The sequence below is a fragment of the Papilio xuthus genome, unplaced genomic scaffold, assembly GCF_000836235.2.
Source record: "Papilio xuthus unplaced genomic scaffold, Pxut_1.1 DF828142.1, whole genome shotgun sequence".
In the NCBI taxonomy this organism is placed as follows: Eukaryota; Metazoa; Arthropoda; class Insecta; order Lepidoptera; family Papilionidae; genus Papilio; species Papilio xuthus.
This window is the reverse complement of record NW_013530507.1, coordinates 4987256-5007255: the sequence shown is the minus strand read 5'-3', so window position 1 is coordinate 5007255 and position 20000 is coordinate 4987256. Positions and strand designations below refer to the sequence as shown.

Below are 20000 nucleotides of genomic sequence, written 5' to 3'. Positions count from 1 at the left end.
GTACGCTTATTCATATATTTATTACTTAATGATTAAATACAACAATCGCTCAGAAACAATATTTTACGTGTTATTATGTTATATACAGTAAATTCACATCAATTATTTAAAAATTAATAGAAACACTCAGTGATAGGCTTGTTTATTCAGTGACCGATTTAACGATACAAAACTGAAACACTTTTGATTTATTTGTGAGAAGTGTAAATGAATACCTTTGAGTAATTTAATAAATAGTGATGAATTTTAAAACAGGTACGATACTAAATAATTCTTAAATATTTAATAAGTACGTTTATATATAAGTTATCTCAAGGCAAAGAATCAAGTTCAAGACCAGGTTTGTTTGTAGCATTGAAGATAATTCATAGTCTTCCTTTGTTTATTATTCTCCACGTTTTATAAAAATACAAGAAAAGTCTTGATGTTCATTCTATTTACACTCACTTTCTTTTATTCAATGATTCCCAATTACTCAAATATCCTTAACTTTGTTCTTTGTATGTAAATTAAATGTAAAAATCAACTTTATAAGTTATAAAATTTTATTTAGTCAAACATATGGTAAGGTAATTTAGGTAAGGTTTTTGTGTTTTTCTTTATGAAAATAAATAATTATTTTCTTTATAAATATTTATGATGAAACAATATAAATATATAAACGTCCTTAATGTGGTTGTGGGCCTTAACTGTATATATTAACTGTTAAAAATACACATCACAAGGCATTGTCTTATTGAAAAGGTTTTAATAAGAAAATGTTATCTGTGAATTGATAAGACCAAAATATTTCTTTTTTTTCCGTTTCATGTCAACTCCAACATACCTTTATTTTTCTAGGAAAAATGATAAGTGGAATAAATAACAAAGATTTTTTTTTAATTGGAACCTTATATAATAATAAAGAAAATGAATATATATAGTTTCAAGTTTCCATTCACCAATTCCCATGTATGTCACAGAATTACATATGATCCAAACATACATACATACATCTATAGACCTGAACTCACTAGTAATAATTTTGCATCAGATGAATATCCTGGTTGGTACCACAATGTCTACCAACCTAAATTTAAAAATGTTTTTTTTATAAAAAATCCAGTCACCTTACAGCATATATAATAAGTATATAATTATTATGCTGGTAATATAATTAAAAGAACATAAAATAGTCATATTATACTAGTCAGTTTATATATGTACTAAATTATCGAGTACATATTCTAGCAGTCAATGAGTTTGTATCTCTACATTATTGTATGAATCTTTTGTCAAATAATCATATTACGTAATTAATGTCTGGAGACTGCAATTTCGAAAGTACACCTAAAAGACGCAGTTTCATTCTCGTAGTAACAAAAAATGGCATAAACTAGTGTTCGAGGGCGAATATTGATTAAGGGTTCGTGAGTTGCGCGTGTGTGCGGTCACCCCTCTTGAAAGAGGCGATGCGCGCGCCTGTGTGCGTGTCTGCTCGCCTAGTGCCCATGTGCCGGCCGTGCGCCCGGTGCCTTGTGCTCCTGTACCCACAGAAACAATTGTAAATGTAATACGTAACCAACTAGCTAATAATTAACATCGTTAACGAGGACATTGTTACAATGTTCAATCTCAATGAAATGTAAATCGTTACGTGAACGTTCCTAGGGTGGCTAGTACGGCGCACTGAAAATCAATAATTCGTGAAGATCGAATGTTTCGTACGTCTTCTGACAGCGTTCGTACGTGCAGAACCACGGCCATGTGCAGTGTACGATCTTATTTTATATTTCAGTGATATCGACGCGACGATAACGACGTCGACTTTCCGATGTTCAATCACAAGTTACCGACTGACTTTCCAATGCAAACCCTCCGTAAGAAAACCAGCCCTTGTAAATGTGAGTCCGTACTATTACGATGTGCTATTTTCACTTTCAACGGTTTTCATATATTTCACATCATTTTACCTTGGTCATGAGGTGTTCTTAGTTAGAGCTAAATGTAATAAATGCGTTGACGAATCCCAGCTTTTGAATTATTTATATTTTTTTCCTTTGATTTGCAATTTAATTTCTGTTGTGTGCATGTTTCGGCTGCAACATTAGCCTCGTAACGTCCAGTCGTTGTCGCTAACCAGCGCGGGGATGGACCGAGCTAGAGCCATGTCATAATTAGTGGTGTTTTGGACAGAGGGTGTGTTGTGAGGCCCGGGGCGGCGGTGCCGTGCGGTGGGCGCCACTTTGTAAATAGGATTGTACATCGAATAATGCAGGTGTGTCATTTCCAGCATCTCTTGCGGCAGTTCGGTGAGTACATCGCCTTCACGTAGAGCATCTGTTCGCTTATATATGCATTTCAATAACATGTATATAACAATGTATTGTAGTTTTGTATATATCTGAAATTGTAAGTGTGTGAGTGTATATCAAAAGTACAATGAAGTATTTGTATGAACGTAGGAGGTATTTTATTGTCTTAATGTATGATGCTTGTTTATCTCCGTGGTCCGGCCTCGGTGATCATTTCGGTCGTCGACCTTTTCTCTGATAGTCCACAGTAAATGTGGACAAAGCACCATAATTGAAAAGCCTGATAAATGATAGTAGAGCCGAAACCGTTCACGCGGCACAGTGATAATAAACATTATTTGTTTTCCAAATTTTATCTTTATTTGATCTCTTATCTGTTATACAAACGACATGTTTTAATATTTGTAACTATCTACCATACAAACCAAACAATTGTCTTGATTAAAATATGACAAAATAATTTAAAATGTTCCTAGTTTTGGTTCAATAATTCGCTCAAAGTCAAGCCTTTTAGAGCTTATGTTCGTAGGTTAAAGGGATTACAAGAAAACGATATTGTATCCTAAACGCCTCGACCGACTTAAGCCACATTAGATTCGTATTGATTCCCAAAATATGGACACTCTTTCTATGGATTTTTTCGCCTCGTATTGAACAGGTTACATCGAGGGTACTTTTGCACAGTCTACAGCAATATTTAAAAAAAAGGAACTTTATTTTTCTAACTCGGTGATTTAATATATGTGATATTCTAAGGATATTGTAATAACATAACGTGGCATTATTATTATTCTAATCTGTAAACTGTAACACGTTGCATGATACGATTTATTCCGTATGAAAGAGATGACGCCTGGCGAGTCGGTTGCAGTGAGCGTGTTAATATGATTTTATTATTGAAGTAAAAGCACGAGAAGCTAGGAAGCTCCTTCATCTTGTCGTCTCTCTGTCTACTCTGTTTTTCTGATATTGTCCTTACATTAAAGGATCAATTGTAGTCTTTAAAACAAAAGGTCACGGGTGTTACAAAACGGTTGCCGGATCGTTCCCCAGCTCAGGAGATACTAAATTTAAAAACAGGATATTCAATTAAAGCGGCAATGATGCACCGTAAATAGGAACCAAAATAGGACATACCTTGCTCAGTTTTATTTCGCACATCACTCCGTTACGGTCGGTTTCACGATGTGAGTGTTTAGAATTAAGAGAAAAAAATGACACCTAAAAAAACAGAATCTAAATGCCTTCTCAGCAAAGGTATTGTTATTGTAACTGTTTTTTTTTAATTAAATATATCAAATATTGTATGTCTTTATGCTTGGCTTATTCCAGTGCTTTTTTCCTATTCAGAATGCTTTTTCATGTACACGTGTTTTTGTGTTTTGTATGTGTCATTCATACAAATAAATATTTTATTACTCTCATTTCATTATATTTATTAATTAATTAACTTTTTCTCCTAACATACTAACATATGTCGCTATGTTTTTTTCACACAGTATAAATTATCGTAAAATAATTTGTGGTATACAATTTAAATTCTAATAATTAATCGAAGCAATAGAAAGAATTTAATGAATTTCTTATTTGATTCTTTATTTCTTTATAATTTATAATGGAAATATTTTTCAAGTACTTTTAACTATTGTAGTGTTAAAATAACCTATAATTTATTTTAAAAATATTCATCTTTTTCTAAGATGTTTTATGACACCTAATTATATTGATTAACGATAATATTATGTTAATATTACTACGTAAATTATTCAGAAATATAGTATGATTAAAACACCCCTACTGTTTTAATTGTACTTAACCACACTCAGAGTCATGTCAAGTCATTGTATTTAGAATAATTTTGCCATAGACAAGAACGAGCCCGGCCGGTTCCTGGGCGAGGGCGTGTCGTTCCGCGCGAAGCTGATCGGCGTGTTGGAGGTGCCAGAGGCGCGCGGAGACAGGATGTGCCAAGAGGCGCTGGCCGACCTCAAGATGGCCATCCGCGCTGCCGGAGAACACAAACAGAGGATACAGGTCCATGTCGCCATTGACGGACTGAGATTGCGCGATGATAAAACTGGGGTAAGTTTACTTGCTAAGTGAAAAGGACATTTCAGTTTTTCTTAGTGTCTAGAACGCCACAAAAGCGGAACTGAGAGGAAATGAAATCTTTGAAATAATTGGAGTGGGGATTTTTTGATCCCCGCTCCAATTATTTAGCACAGGCTTAGTCCAAACTGAATGTATGGAGAAAACTATATGTTACATTTTCGCTGCATTTTAATGTTACGTTTCGCTTTGGTTCCGATTAGTTTTCACAGCAGTGCGCTACAGGCCTTGTTGGTCTTTTTTAGAAAATCACCGGTGATTAGAGCAAGTAATGCAGCTTGCACTGTCTCGGCTTTGAAAAACGAACAGTTGCGAAACATCTTAATGTCGGCTGAAGGTGGTTTCCATCAACGATATCGAGATACGAACTCAATACAATTTATTTTTAAATCGTTTTAATAGATTTAACTGGAGAAGAAACGATTTCTTTACCATATTTATATAGTTCTTTATTTGTGTGATAAATAAAGAACACGGTTGACCCCGGTCGGTGGCCGGCGTCAAGGCGACAAGGATATTCATGAACTTTGGAGCTACTAAGTACGTCGCATCTCTTCAGTGCATAATGTACGATGAATACGGAAATAAGATCATTTGCCCTTCATAAATTATTCTCATTCTTTTGTTTTGTTATCCGGCCAACGGTTTTTTTTAAAAAACAGAATGAGATAATAAGATGTGTATGGTGAAATCAGCAATGATCGTTATTACCAGCCGTTGTATCATATATAATTTCGTCTCGACCTCGTAACCTTCCAAACTTCATTCAACTTTGCTAATAAGTACACAAATATTTCACGGACTTGCTAACTTTATAGAATAGGATACGTCAGCAGCGTTTCAAAGTTTTTAAACTTTTTATTTTATTTGAAATGAAACTAAAACAATTTACTGACTGACAGGATAGAAATTGTTTTTTACTGGTATTTTTCGGGGTTTTCTTATCAACACTTTCAATGCCACCGAACTACCCTTGCGATTTTACATGTAGCACTGAATGTGTTAACAACAAGTTTATTTAGCACAATATTTTTTCCAGGATTCCTTGTATCATCATCCGGTACACAAAATATCATTCATAGCTCAAGACATGACGGACTCCCGAGCATTTGGTTACATTTTTGGGTCCCCTGACACAGGACATCGGTTCTTCGGTATCAAGACTGATAAAGCAGCTAGTCAAGTAAGTTGTCATGTAATTAAAATTCAAAAAGTAACTAAACCCAGCATATTATTTCAAATATTAGCTTGGTTGTGTAATTATATTCTACATTAAGAGTCCCCACACACTAGACTTTTAGTCGTTCGATAGTTTGATCGTGCGCTTTGAGCATGTATGGAGGTGCGCACATTACACCGATTAAAAATCTAGTGTGTAGGGGCCCTAAGAAAACACAACTGTAGAGTTAGGCTTTTAATTTAAAAGCTAAAATTACTTGTCGAAAAATAAAGTGATACAAAACCAAATAATTTAAAAAAAAGAAAGAAAAAACTTTACTGTGAGACTACGACCAAGTCTATTTTGCGTTGACAAATTAAATTGTATGTTATTATATAATAGATAAAATTTTTATTTTATAAATATAGATTATATAATATTAACAAGTATATAAATATAACTGCGTTCGTTATTTAAATATATTGAATGTTATTGACATATTGAGTGTGCTGACAGGTAGTTATAGCTATGAGGGATCTATTCCAAGTTGTGTTTGAACTTAAGAAAAAAGAAGTGGAAATGGCGAAACAACAGCTCGAAGGAAAATCTGTCACAAATAGTCTTCTTAGACATACAAGTACAGCTACAGAGGCTAAAGTTAAGGTATGTATTTACAATTCTGACAACAAAACAGATCGGTTTTTAAAATAAAATATGTAGGTCCCAACTGAATCTAATATTATAAATGCGAATGTTTAGGTGGTTCGATGGATAGATGTTTGCTTGCTGGTATTTTCGGAATAGCTCAACGGATCTTGATGAAATTTGGCATACATATAGAACATAGTCTGAAAGAACGCATAGACTTTTTAAGTTCTTTTTTAATTACGCGCGGACGGAGTCGCGGTCGACAGATAGTTGTTTTTAAACAATATCGGTTTAAAAAACAATCGGATATTGCGACTGATCTGTACAAGTCCTTTCGCTGATGTTATAATAGGTTTTGACTGTATCCAATACACCCAATCCAATGGTTTGTAACGTCACAATAACTTCTGCAGGACACTTCTAACCGTGGGTTTTTAAGACAAAAATCTCTGTATAAAACATATTCATCCTTGTCTTTATCTTTGACAAAATAGAGATAACAATATGTTTTACACTGAGAATTTGGTCTCAGGTCCACAGTCAAGTAACTAAATTAAAAATACACACCTAGCCTAGGACTCCATAGAAGTATTTGCCTAGTTGAGTTCTATAGTCCTGAGAGACTATGAAAACTGTAAATTTATAGGTAAAAATATATGTATTGTAATATAATAATCGATTTATTACTCAGCAGAAATATATAGAGTAGTTAATAACGACGATAGAACATATTCTTTAGCATCAGATTTCCCGATGATATCATATTTTGCTTGTCAAAGTTTGAGAAGTTTTCGAATCGTTTTCGTTCCATTGACCGCTGGCAATGAAACTATTTGATTTTACACGCAAGCGCCGACCGGCGATGTACGATGACGTAAGGGAAACGTTCGACATTGTAGTGTTTGAGTCGCGTCACAGTATTGGGAGCAGTATGACAACGGTTTAGAGGAATTTGTTTGTACGGATGGTGGGATGATGAGTGTCAATACATTAAACAGCAAGCTATCATTTTGCCGACGTGTGGTGTGAGTGACGTTGTCTGTGATACAGTGAAATATATAGAACATGTCCAGAAAAAGGTTGCTTCAATCGCCGAAGTTTTCATTTTTTAGTCGAGATAAGGTGAGATCTACTAAATTTGTTTTTAAGAAAATAAAATTTCAAATCAAATCGAGTTTATTGAACGCTTAACTTTTAAATAATTCTGGTTGTCTTTTTGTAGTATATTATGAGAAGAAAATTAAACGAATTTTCTTTAAAAAAATGAGAGAGCTCGTGTCGGACTATCCTCATACAAGTATAGTATTAATTACAAAAATTTTAATAACAGTTTCGACACATCTAGAAATAAATTGATATTACTGTGCCAAAGTCCAAGTCTAAAAAAGCAATAGATTCTTAGTAAAGTGTTCCACAAACTGTAAAGTGGGGTAAAAGTACTGGGTGGTGTTTTCAAAATACTCTTCATATTAATTTGCTGATATTAATATGCCAAGTTGTATAAATCAATCGATAAATTCTCACATTTATTTACGTGAGCAGTTACATTGTTTTAACAGTGCATGTTGCAGTATTCAAATAGTGTGTTTTCACACGATTTTATTCACGAAAATAATGACTATTTTCATTATCATCTTCCTCCCTGTCCTTATCCCGCTCTTATGTTCGACGCACCATGTGTTCATGCTTCGGTTCAATAAAATAATTTGTAATTACAAAATGTACAGTCAGCTGCATTAATAAATATATATTTGTATTTAGAAACTTGTTTATGCCTCATATTTCAAAAATATGTTTGCACGTATTCATCACTAAGATGTATTAATTGTCGGATGTATACGAACGGATACTTGTGTGTATATTTTTAACATAAAGCGTATACAAATTTGTTAATTTTTGTAAATGTTTACATATTTATGCAGCTAACTGTACACATAGTAGGCGTAAACTGCAATATGCTGTAGTTACTATATAAACACTATTAATTGAAGCATTTATTTTTACTACACTCCTATGGGTCGTGGCGTGATGTTTTATAAACTATAATATTAGTATTAAACAATTGTATTATGTCTTTGACAATGTATTAAACATAAATATCGGTTTTCTCGAGCTTAGATGTTCGTATGCTCGTTTTACATTTTTCCAGTCCAGCGATCTAAAGCAGGCCTATATAACACCTCATTTTTATAATTCTATTTGGTTAATAATTTGATGTAATATTTTCAGAGTGTATCATCAGCGGGGGAGACGAGTGGTGCGACCAAAGGGAGTGAGAGCGGGGCGGAGGGTGGTGTAGCGGAGCTGGTCGACCTTGAACAAGAGCTATGCTCGCTGCGGCGAGGTTTGACACAGGTCGAGGGCCTCACCCCCTCCACTGACCCCTTCGGCGACTCCTTCTTGGCACCTTCGCCGGTAAGTTGGGAACATGCCAGTGATGAACTAAAATATAACAACCAATATGTCAAAAGAAATCTGTTTAAAGTTAGTTTACTATAAATTGTATTACATTTAGTTCTAGTTTTTATACGCTTCACAACTTTCTACTTATTACTTCGTACTGCGAATCCCTAGTAACTGAAAATAATAATGAAAAGTACTCACTTTTTGGTGCACTCAGACTTTAAATTGTCGTTCAATGTAAATTTTTTCAAATGAAATCAGTGTGGCAATGAGTCGATGTGTTATGGTTGTATTCCAGAAGGGTCTGCTGCCGCCTCCGCCGGGTGCGAGCAGCCGCGGCCGCAGCACGCCCGCCAGAGCCGCCTTCAGCCCCAACAAGCCTTCCACTATGTCCTTCGACCTGAGCGCCGTCGTCGGTGACTTCGAACCCAAGTCCGCCTCCCTCGTCGACAACCTGCCCGACCCACCAGTAAGTAACATATACTATCAATCTACTCGTGTAGTATATGTGTATGGAATAAATAAATACATGGAATTCCCAAAGTGTGTCTATTTATTCCTATGGGATGATGTCTGCTGCATGATATGTCAATTTGTCCGTCCGTAGTTTAGTCCAGTGCACTGTTATGTTCCACACGACTTGATCACTGTTCGATCTATGTTTCAATATGTTTAGAACCGTTCTAGAACTCTGTGCTTTCCGTAGTGAACGTCAACCGCCTTATGTGACTAACTTAGCCCCAACACTCCCCCGGTCGCTTCCGTCTGCAAGCATGCCACGTCCCCGTTGCTGGCGTCGTAGTACTAACAAAGTGTGAGCGAGCGGCAGAGCAGCGCCGGTTATTGTCATGAGAATACCTGTGTTACAGGTGACCCAGCCCGCAACGTCGGCCACCTCGATCACTTACGACGTATTCACCGAACTAGACCCACTCGGCACCGGCCGGAGTAAACCTTACGTTGACAAAAAACTCTTCTTTCAGGAGCTCAAAAATCCGCCAAAGAAAGTGCTCAAAGACCTCGTACCGTCGCACTCGCTCCTATCCGATATAGTGCCGGTGACGAGCGAGGCCAAGGCCGAGGGCTACGGCCCCCCCACCACGATGACGTCACTGACGCGACAATCGGGCGGCTCGGTCGCGATCGCCAAGCCCGCACAGCCGCCCGCCTTTTCCGGGGCCTTTTTCACGTCCGACCCCTTCGCGGAGACCGATCCCTTTGATAGCACAGATCCCTTTTCGGATACTTTCAAAGATGACCCCTTCACGAGCATGCAGGAGTTCCCGAATCCGAGCTTGCTGATCATCGACGAGACCAAGCAGAAGTTGATTAGGGAGATCGCCATGGAGAGGGAGGCCGCCCAACCGGCGAAGAACGTGTTCAACGGTCCGCTGCAGGTGACGCTGCCACCCGAACCGACGCCCAAGTCGCCGCGGCTGCAGAGACAGGTTCGTCGAGGCTTCATCGTTTACTCCTGATTTGTCGTGTGAATGTACTCTTACGAAATATTAAAACGTTTCCAGGCAACGGATACGAGCGCGGTACGTCAGCGGCCGCAGCCAAGCTCGAAGCTAACGGCGGAGAACCCCTCTCCGCCTCCACCGCTGCCGCCCAAGAAGATGGTGGAGGTGTGCCTGAGCCGGCCGCCGCCGCGCCCGCCACACGAACACGACCTCGACGCAGAGGACTCCGAGACCGGCCCGCCCCTGCCCCGCCCCGCACGGAAAAGAGAACCTATGGTATCTCCTTTCAAATATATAATTTTTTACTTTTGAGTTTAATTAAAAGTTGTCATAATAAATTCCATGGATTTTTTAATGTTTAGTGTTGTTTTTTATCATCTGTATGACCCAGCACTTGTGTCATACGATCGTCAAATGTAATACGATCTCATTATATCCGCTCTGCAAATAAAGAGCTATCAAAGCGTAAAGACCTTAAGAACATTATGTCTATTATTATAAGAGTATAGATTCACTCAGACACAAGTCGGAATCGTATAAACAACGCTTGGTAGTCGCGTCAGGGCGAGGAAAGACGTTATTTTTCTCAATCTAATATGTGTTTGTAACATTAAGTGATAGTGTAAATCTTAAGTTTGACAAAAAGTTCGATAGTTTCCAAGGTTGTTAAAGGTGGCAGGCTACTGTAATGTTTGTGTGTGCAGGCGGACCGCAGCACGAAGCCGCGGCTGTCGTCAGCGGCGACCAACAGCAGCGAGGACGAGTACCTGACGCCGGCGCCGCCGCCGCTCCCCGCCGCGCGCCGCTTCGACATCACGCTCAGCCAGCTCCTCACCTGCTCCATGGACGACCTCGCCGCCAGGTACCGCCAACCTCATACCTCCACACAACTCATACCTCGATATCTCTCTACCACACGCCTTTCAAACGCGACAATCGGTAGAAATAGTGCCTTTTGGTCATGACTGAATATACTACAGATATAAAAAAAATATAACAACGATTTCCTTCAAATTTCACTCGAAATATTTAAAAAGTTTGACAAATTGACACTGCTCTCACAGACTACCCACTCATGACGCTAGCGCCAGCTAATCAGTGCTTACAGTTTTTCTACTAATTACAAAGTCATGTTGACTTTTAAACATGGCTGTCAATTTTTAAGGTTTCTGTTTTATAACTTAGGCGAGTTTTTCAATACGGTACTTACTCTAATGATGTCACCTTTCAGACTTCGTGTACCAGCCGCCACGCTCTCCTCCATGACTTTGCCACAACTCACAGATTACCTTCGTTCATATTTAGCAGCGGATAATGAAAGAGCGGTAAGCAATAATAAACATATCTTTATAAGTTAACTAAAAATAACACGGAAAAAAAATAAAAAAAGTTTAATCTTTCAGCATATCCATGTAGATCCATCAATACGAGTGGAGAAAGAGAAATCAGTGTCTTTAATTCCAACCCCATCAGCGCCGTCCGCAGATAAACCTGTCTTATCCCTAACTTCGATAGCTGCAGAGTTTAAGCCTCAGTTCGAAGACGATTTTGCACCTCCAGAATCCACTGAGACATTTGTCGCTAACTTTGACGACTTCGAAAAAAAAGCAAATCCGTCATACGACAGATATGCAGTGTTCAGAGAGATACAAGCGCAGGAACTAAAGGCTAAATCTATTCTAGACCCCGTCGATAATGAAGCTAATCAGATGGAAATTGATGGAAAAGATGAAAAAACAGGAATTGATGATCTGTTGCAAACTGATCAAGCATTAGAGGATATAAAAAAAGAACCAGCTAAAAGCCCTCTTAAAACTCTCGATGAATTGACATTGGATTCGTTTAATATGTTTAGAAATTCCGTCAGTCCTAAACCATCGATAGACGCTAAGATAGAGGATATTAAGACAGTAATGAAAAACTTACAGATAAACGAAAACATGAGACGTAGCGTGTCTCCCCGGGACAACGGCGTGGCCGAGCACAAACATGAAGATTCTAACGACAAATACGCTGCATTGCGTGAAATAACTATCATAGAACAAACTCAAGATGAATTCGAATCATTGCCCCCCGAAGTACCCAAAGAAAGAAAGAAATCGGATGAGAAATCTGACGGGTTTGACAATTCTGATTTCTTTGATTGCATCGATAATAGCTCTTTGTCGTTTACGCACGTGGAAGATGCATTCAGAAAGAGTCCTATTGTGAAAGAGAGAGAGGAAGAGAAGATAATTGAGGAGAAAAAGGAATCTCCAGTGGAGACTATACCTGTCAGAGATATACAGCCGCCGCGTCTATCTGCGGGTTCCATTAGCGACGTCGCCAGCGGATCTTCCCCAGATACTAAGGGTAAGGCCCAAGATACCACATATGTTTTTGTTAATTTTCATTTTACACGCTATACATTTAGTTTAAACCCATATTTTGGTTACTGTGTAGAAAAGTGTGGGAGTGTTCGCGGCGTTGTTGTGGGCGCGGGCGTGGTGGGTGGGGGCGGGGCGCGCGCCGGCCGCTGGGCGGTGCTGGGCGCGGCCGCCTCCCCCTGGTCCTCCGACAGCCGCGACTCCGAGCCGCACGCACGCACGCGCCGTAGACACCATCATGATACACGCACGCATATAGGTCAGTAAACATACAAACACACATACGAGCTTGCAATACCGGACAGCATACGGATTTTAGGATATAGTTGTGGCTCTTAGAAATACATTAAACACATCAGACTAAATGCCAATTTTCGGTTACTTTTAGTGCAAACGTCATCATCATCCCGCGACGTGTCCCCCTGGGATGAGGAGCCACCTTCAGTGAGCCGTTTGCAGCGGCCAGGTTCCAAGCATCGAGACAGAGATTCAAGGTTTTATTCACTTTGTATACAAAAAAAAAGGAAATATATTTAGTGTGATAACATGTGACTCAATTGAACTTTTTTTTTTGGCCAGGCAAAATTCTTCAGGTTCCCGAGAATGTCTCGACTCCGGCAGCGGGCGGGAGAAGGAGAAAGTACGAGACAAAAGAGATAGAGCAAGAGATAGAGAAATAAGTAGAGATGGGAGAGATTCAGCTAGAGACAGAAGAGACTCTGGCAGCGGGAGGGACAGACGGGATGTGAGCAAGGAGCGGGATCATAGGGAACACAGGAGGGATCGCAGGAGCAGGGAAAGGGACGACACGTGGGACAGAGACAGAACATATAGTAGAGAAAGAGACTACAGGGATTCACGGAGTAGAGAGAGACCGACGAAAGATTACAGGGAGAAAGAAAGAGATAGACATAGAAAGACGCGACACTCATATGACGAGGATGAAGAGTATGTTCTTATTTATTAGTAAAATAAATCTTGTAGTCTTTAACGTATACTTAAAGTGTATAACATAGTTGGTATGATACTTGAGCATGTTATTAACCTAACATATGACATCTCTTTAGTTACAGTGACGGGTGCGGCTCGGGGCGGTCGTCACCGCGGGCTCGCTGGACGGAGCAGCGCTGGCGGAGAGATGGTGAGTACACATCAATGTATTATATCATAGCCGGTTTACAGTTATAATTACTTTTCTGGTGCTATTCAATCTATGGATATGTGAACGGATACACACACATTTATTTCCGTTACAGAAAGGAACTACGGATCGTTAGGATGGAGGGAGACAAGAAGACGACAAGAAATGAGACAGAGCGAAGACCCAAACGATAGAAGGTTAAGACTTTTTTATTACATCGGTTGTTTGCTTTGTACAAAATAAACTGTTTTGAATAATTGCATAGAAAAACGATCTAATTTTTGATGCGACAGATATGGATCAACACTAGGCTGGCCGGGACGTCGGACGGCTACGGGTAGCGTGTCGCGCCGTGAATCAGATCGCGACTCGCGGGAAGCTGCCCGCGACTCCCGTGACCCAGGCCGCGATCCACGCGACTCGGGCCGCGACTCGCGTGACACGGGCCGCGATTCGCGCGACTCGGGGCGCGAGTCGGGCCGTGACTCGCGTGACTCCCGGCGTCGCGCTCGCCGTGAGGAGCGTGCTCGGCGGGACTACCGCTTCTCCAATGACTTCTCTCCCCGCGAACGCGAGCACACGTCACCGTTTGACAACGACTTCCAGGACACGCCTACAGCCGTCGCAAAGAAAAGGACGCCGTATTCAAACTTAGAGGCGGCGAGGTAAGTTCGACGTACAAGAACAGATTAATTATCACTTTTTAATCAGACTTTGAATCTTCAAAATGACATAGAATACGTTATAAATTTCAGATTCGCATTCGAGCCGGAGGAGACGACAGCATCGCCTGTGTCTGCCAGCAGCGCGCGGCGGGACGGCGACTCGCCCGCGACACGATTTCGATTCGACTCCGACTCGATGTCGCCGAGATCCATGTTCGAGGATGACTTCGCGACACTTTCGACGCCGAGAGGTCGGACCGCTTCTATAGCCGAGGAGGACGAAGGTGACATACCTCCTCTGCGTGCAAAACCTACACAATCGCATCGGGATATTAAAAAATCGGAATCGGTTAATATATTCACACGGGAATCCGATCCGTTCGAAGGGGACGCATTCTTCGCTTGCACGGGCTCAGACCGCGTCGCGCGCCGCGAGAACTGGCCCGGAGACTTCCAGGGCTTTGACAATGCGTGAACTCTCTGATATCTCCGCTTCCTAACTTTGCTGCACCATCAAATGATTGAACCAGTGAACAAATGTAGACCGCACTTTAGTTCATATATCACGGTGGGTAAACAGTGCAATAGATAATTTCTTTGCTACTGACAAGAAAAGTTCAATAAGCGTCATGTAATCCTTGCCAATATGCATATTAAATTGAGATTTGAACCATGTTTGATACCAAATAATTTCTTAAGAGTAAATAAAACTTCTTGTACACGAAAACTGATAAATATATCAAGTTTTCGAGAAATTGAAAAAGAAAACTTTGGATATTATACTATTCATCCCTATAATTTAGTATTCGCGGTCTTTCGTCACAATATGTCAGTTATCTAGGTTATATAACTTTTGGATCTCGTTATGTAGTATAATAATATTTATATTTTTAGATAATAATTACATCAATATTGTATATTATTATTATTATCTTATTCTATTTGTAAACTGTCATTATAATATAATAATAAAAATCAAATATCACTTGACAACCACAATAGTATTAATTAATTTAATTTATAAAAATATTGCCAGATACAGTCTAAATTAAGGCTACCATTTTTGTTATTTAAAAATAATACTATAAGTATAGATGTTTTCAAACATCTAGGCGCGAATCTCAAGCTCAGAATCGCTGCTCTGTTGTAGTTCGTACAGGGATGCGGAAGGAGGGCACCGCGCAGATGGACTTGAGCATCCAAGATATTTGAAAATAACTATACAAGATTACTTCTATTATTTTCTAATTCTGCTTATTATTTATTACTCAATTTTATAAATCAATAATTTAAATGTTGTACTAAGTAGCGAAAAGGTAATAATAATTGTTTTTTTTTACCCATTCACAGCGACTTTCACTAAAATTGTGTATTAAGATCTAAACGTATTAAAACCTTGTATAGAGACATAATAACATGTTTAGCAGTCCAACATGGGACAAGGCACAAATTGTAAAATTTAAAAATGTAGCCCAACCTGTGATAAAAAAAAAAACAACGCCCTACCATTCTCTTGTTTTTGTTTTTTGTGTGATATCCGTTTTGTTCTATTTTTGAAATTATTTGTGTGTAACAATAGATTTATACTTTAATATTCAAAAGCAATTATAGTAAGATCAGAAATTTGAGGCAAATCAATTTTTTTTAGTATTAATAATATCAATATTTTAAATTCCAGAAATTTATTTATGCATTTATGACAAAATTTATTTCGCTTCAATTAGCTATTCGCCACAAATAAAATAATAATTCAAGATAATTAAAAATGTATTTAATGACAATTTCATAATTGTATGTACTGTTTTATAATAATTACTGTTTATATTAATTACTTTTTCTTGCGTGACCTGTTTGCTGTAACGAACTTAGTTATAGGACACAAAAAATTTAAAAGCTACATACATATTTAATTATCATTGTAAATAATTTGTTGCGGTATCTTGTTGCTTTTGTAAATATTATTAGCTAATGTACACTTCATTTTAAGTAATGCACAGTTCTGACGTCATAGTTAATTCAGTTCTAATATATTTTCAGGCAGTTTGATCAAGTTTGTAAAGTAACGAAAATCTAAATCAGTGGCGACGCCATTTGTTTTCATATTAGATTTTTGACAATCAACGAATCTAAAAGTGTGCTACAAAAATACTAACGTCATGTTCTACTCTCCTTTAGTTTTTGAAAAAAAACTAAAAATGCATATTATGCTTCGTGTATAACAACCACAAAATTCAGAAACAGTGAATACCCAACTGATTATTTGGAGCTACTCCTAACATTGTTTTTTTTTTCAAAGAGAAAAAGACGAATGGTATGATATGAATACAAGTATCACGGTAGACGAAACCAACTGTCACCAAGCGAAAATCTCTCTATTCTAATTAATCTATTATACTCAATTGTAAAAAAATAATTAATTTTCTGTGATATTTATTTTGTTATAATTTTGCCGTTAATTGCTTTAATTTTTTATTACATGAAATCAATACTTGTTTTTTTTTTATTTGTAACTAATTTATTAAAAACGATTACTTTGTTTTATTTTACTTTATACTTGAATTATTTTATCATAATAATATGTTTGTAATATTGTCCACTGTGTGTTTATATTAAAATATTATTTATTCTGACTCATAAACACAAATAACAAGAAAAGTTTCAATGTTCACATTAACCTAATGTTACCTAAACCAGTGATTGTAATAAAGTCAGTTTTTATATTAATAAATATTTTTTGTACATAATGTGTAGCTAGAGGAAAAATAAAGACATTGTGCAATTATTACCACCTCTATGTCGCAGTTCCAAAGGTATTCTATGTTCTGTACCTTACTGTTGTGTGACATACTCGAAATTTAATAAATTGTAACATCATAAATATACCATATAACTATCAACCCATCTCTTTTTGCATGACAAAGGTCAAAGAATAGAGGTAAATCAAATCAAACCAAATGAATTCATGAAGTGGAGCCCTGAATATGGTGGGACTGACGATACGTTTCTGCAAACGATCATGTTTGTATACCCCTGATTAGGCTATATATCTACCAATCAATCTTTAGCCTATCAATATATCTAATACACCTATAATAGTTTATAATATAATTTAAACCAATTCAAGGCAAAGCCAAGTGTTGCCAAATGTTACTGCGTATTTGCCAGCACTGCAATTGTTACTACAATGTCTAATTGATTATGTGAAATCGTTTAAACTTAAAAAAAAAGTGAGAATTTGCATTATCAAACAATCTTAAAAATTGTAGGTAAGTCAGTGACTTTTTTGGTTGGAATTGGAAAAGCATAATTTGCTTTATAATAGATCTGGATCCTATATTATCTGTTGTAGTTATCTTGTCAATGTGGCAAATGTCAAAATTTTCTTTGTCATAAATGTTTCGCTATAGAAATTAACAGCTGTTTTCCTCGATTTCTATGGTATTTTATCACAATAATATCATTATTTGGGAATCTAAAGGTACAATATTTTTCATATCGGGTCATGTTAGATATCATTAGCTTTATAGTAGTTTTAAAAAATGAAACAAAGGTAAGCAGGAGTAGGATATGCTATTAAATGCTTTTTGTTCTTTATTGTAAACTTATTATAAAGTTTAATCTGGTTTCTCGTAATTTTAGAAGTCGCCAAATGCTCAATGGAGATGAATTACTTGGACATAACGTAAATATGAACAGGTCAAGTGATTCATACAATAGTGAAATTCAACTGCACAGGATAAAGCCCCAGGACCATTTTATTGAAGCTCAAGTACAAGAAGGAGACACGCTACAAGCGATTGCTCTACGATTTTATTGTTCGGTAAGATTTATAATATAATACATTAAATATAATCAGAGGCATTGACACTTTCACTTTTTAAGTAACTTATCTTGTCACAGATGTTTGTTTATCATTTACTTAATTCTCGAAGATTATAAAGATAACATTATCTATCAACAACAATAACCTTTTATATTCATGTACCATCTATTACAAAAGCAATTTGTTGTTAGATTTCAGAATTAAAAAGAATCAATCACATTCACAAAGATAATGAGATATTTGCTAAACGGACAATAAAAGTGCCTGTGACACCATACTCCGTTCTCACTGAGCTTATACCAACGGCAGAGGAGAGTCAGCCAGTACCCTCTACATCAAAGCAATTACTACCCAACCTTAACATACCTAACATCTTGCAACATGCTTCTGTTAACGGACTCACAAGTGAAATTTTGAAGGATGTCACTAAAACAGGAGATTCTAAAGAAAATGACTGTGCTATTGACTGTAATGCTGTGATTTTAAACAGTACACTGACCCCATCCGTTATACCTTATATGGATACTGAACAAAATGATGCAATATCTGAAGATACTCAGTTGTTACCGAATAATAAACCAAAGATATCAGTGGAGGCAGTTGTCGTAAAGGAGTTGACGTCACACGGTGCTGACTTTGGATTGAAATGGTTTCATTTGGTTGGCTGCATGCTGATCCTTGGTGTTGTGATACCACTTGTATATGTCATGTTTTATTTAGACAAGCACACAGATACATCTCTACATCCCACATGATGACTGCATTTTTGACTTGATCTGATCAAAAGCTTTAAGTTGTGGATATATTTTAGTAAACTTTTTAACATTAACATTCAATGTATGTATATAATAAGATAACCTGATTCTTATAAAGTATTGATAAGATTTGTTGGTTTCATTCAAAAAAACCTATTACTGAATCTGATCACTACCAAAAGTAAATGTTATAACTAGAGATGATGATCACTTAAATAAGAATATAATGAGATTGAATAGGTATTATATACAAAGGTATAGGACGACCAAAGAAAGTATGGGTGGATTGTATGAAAATAAATGAATGAAAGAGTAGTACATATTATGCCAGCTCTTGTATTGAGCATGAGTTGATGAAGGTTCTAATGGAAAAAGAAATTGAGTAAATTGATTGAAATTTTACATAATTTGTTGGTACAAATTCCACACCGATGAAGTTGTGGGACACATTTTGTAATTAATGATTGCCTAATGGCTCAATTAAAATAATATTACCATGTATAGTGACAGGAATATAAACATTTTCGTTTAGTAGGTTACTGGAATGTGTGGTGTGATATGCAATTACATATTTTATTATGGTAAAATAACCCAATGATTAATATTATACATGCCTTTGATTGATATAACAAAGGCTATTGTGTTATAGACTAAAATTGTCTATAATACAATAGGTTGCATTGATGGTGAAAAAAGGGAACTAAAGAATGGAATTTGTGAAGATGAGTAATTTAATAGAAAATATGTTGCCTTACCATGCAACACATGCCTTTGTATGTGCAATCTTCCATCCTTTTAATTATTAGGTATATGAGAAGGACAACAATATTGGAATTCTGCATACAACCTCAGTTGTCACATTGCCAAAAAATGTTTTTTTTTTAATTCCTTATTATCAGCCTGTGTCCAAACTACAGATCTTAGCCTCAGAGACCCATCTGACATACTCAGTTACTTATTATTATATAAAATTTTACCGGTCTGTTAAAAATAAAACGACTTCTAATTTAATAGCTTTTTTATGCATGGATTGAATATGTGATAAACTGTAAATGCATAAAAAATATTTAATATTTTATTACTAAACACTTTTCATGCCACTATGATTTTTGAATGAAATTTAGAACAAACCAGGATATTTATAAAAGGATATATGAAAAATAAAAATACTAAA

The 20000-nt window shown here is 37.0% G+C and overlaps 2 protein-coding genes across 11 annotated transcripts; both read left to right on the top strand.

The window, feature by feature from the left end:
- The first annotated feature begins 56 nt into the window (after nucleotides 1-56).
- Nucleotides 57-15132, top strand: Dab (DAB adaptor protein). 9 transcript variants are annotated; one of them, XM_013307624.1, is made up of 19 exons: nucleotides 57-255; nucleotides 1778-1883; nucleotides 4162-4376; nucleotides 5443-5586; nucleotides 6079-6225; nucleotides 8440-8625; nucleotides 8912-9082; nucleotides 9483-10061; nucleotides 10137-10352; nucleotides 10781-10938; nucleotides 11308-11401; nucleotides 11480-12428; nucleotides 12519-12701; nucleotides 12831-12936; nucleotides 13022-13390; nucleotides 13510-13583; nucleotides 13699-13780; nucleotides 13877-14248; nucleotides 14339-15132. In XM_013307624.1, exons 2-19 carry the CDS (start codon nucleotides 1814-1816, stop codon nucleotides 14721-14723), a joined length of 4500 nt encoding a protein of 1499 aa, XP_013163078.1. In that variant the 5' UTR covers nucleotides 57-255; nucleotides 1778-1813; the 3' UTR covers nucleotides 14724-15132. The 9 variants fall into 9 exon arrangements, with proteins under 9 accessions (XP_013163078.1, XP_013163082.1, XP_013163079.1 ...); XM_013307625.1 differs by lacking the exon at nucleotides 57-255 and adding an exon at nucleotides 1371-1703; XM_013307627.1 differs by lacking the exon at nucleotides 57-255 and adding an exon at nucleotides 2176-2291 and having other exon boundaries at nucleotides 1371-1883.
- Nucleotides 15133-17610: 2478 nt separating this feature from the next.
- On the top strand, nucleotides 17611-18955 carry LOC106114068 (lysM and putative peptidoglycan-binding domain-containing protein 3). 2 transcript variants are annotated; one of them, XM_013307145.1, is made up of 3 exons: nucleotides 17611-17798; nucleotides 17888-18068; nucleotides 18263-18955. In XM_013307145.1, exons 1-3 carry the CDS (start codon nucleotides 17788-17790, stop codon nucleotides 18824-18826), a joined length of 756 nt encoding a protein of 251 aa, XP_013162599.1. In that variant the 5' UTR covers nucleotides 17611-17787; the 3' UTR covers nucleotides 18827-18955.
- Nucleotides 18956-20000: the final 1045 nt, after the last annotated feature.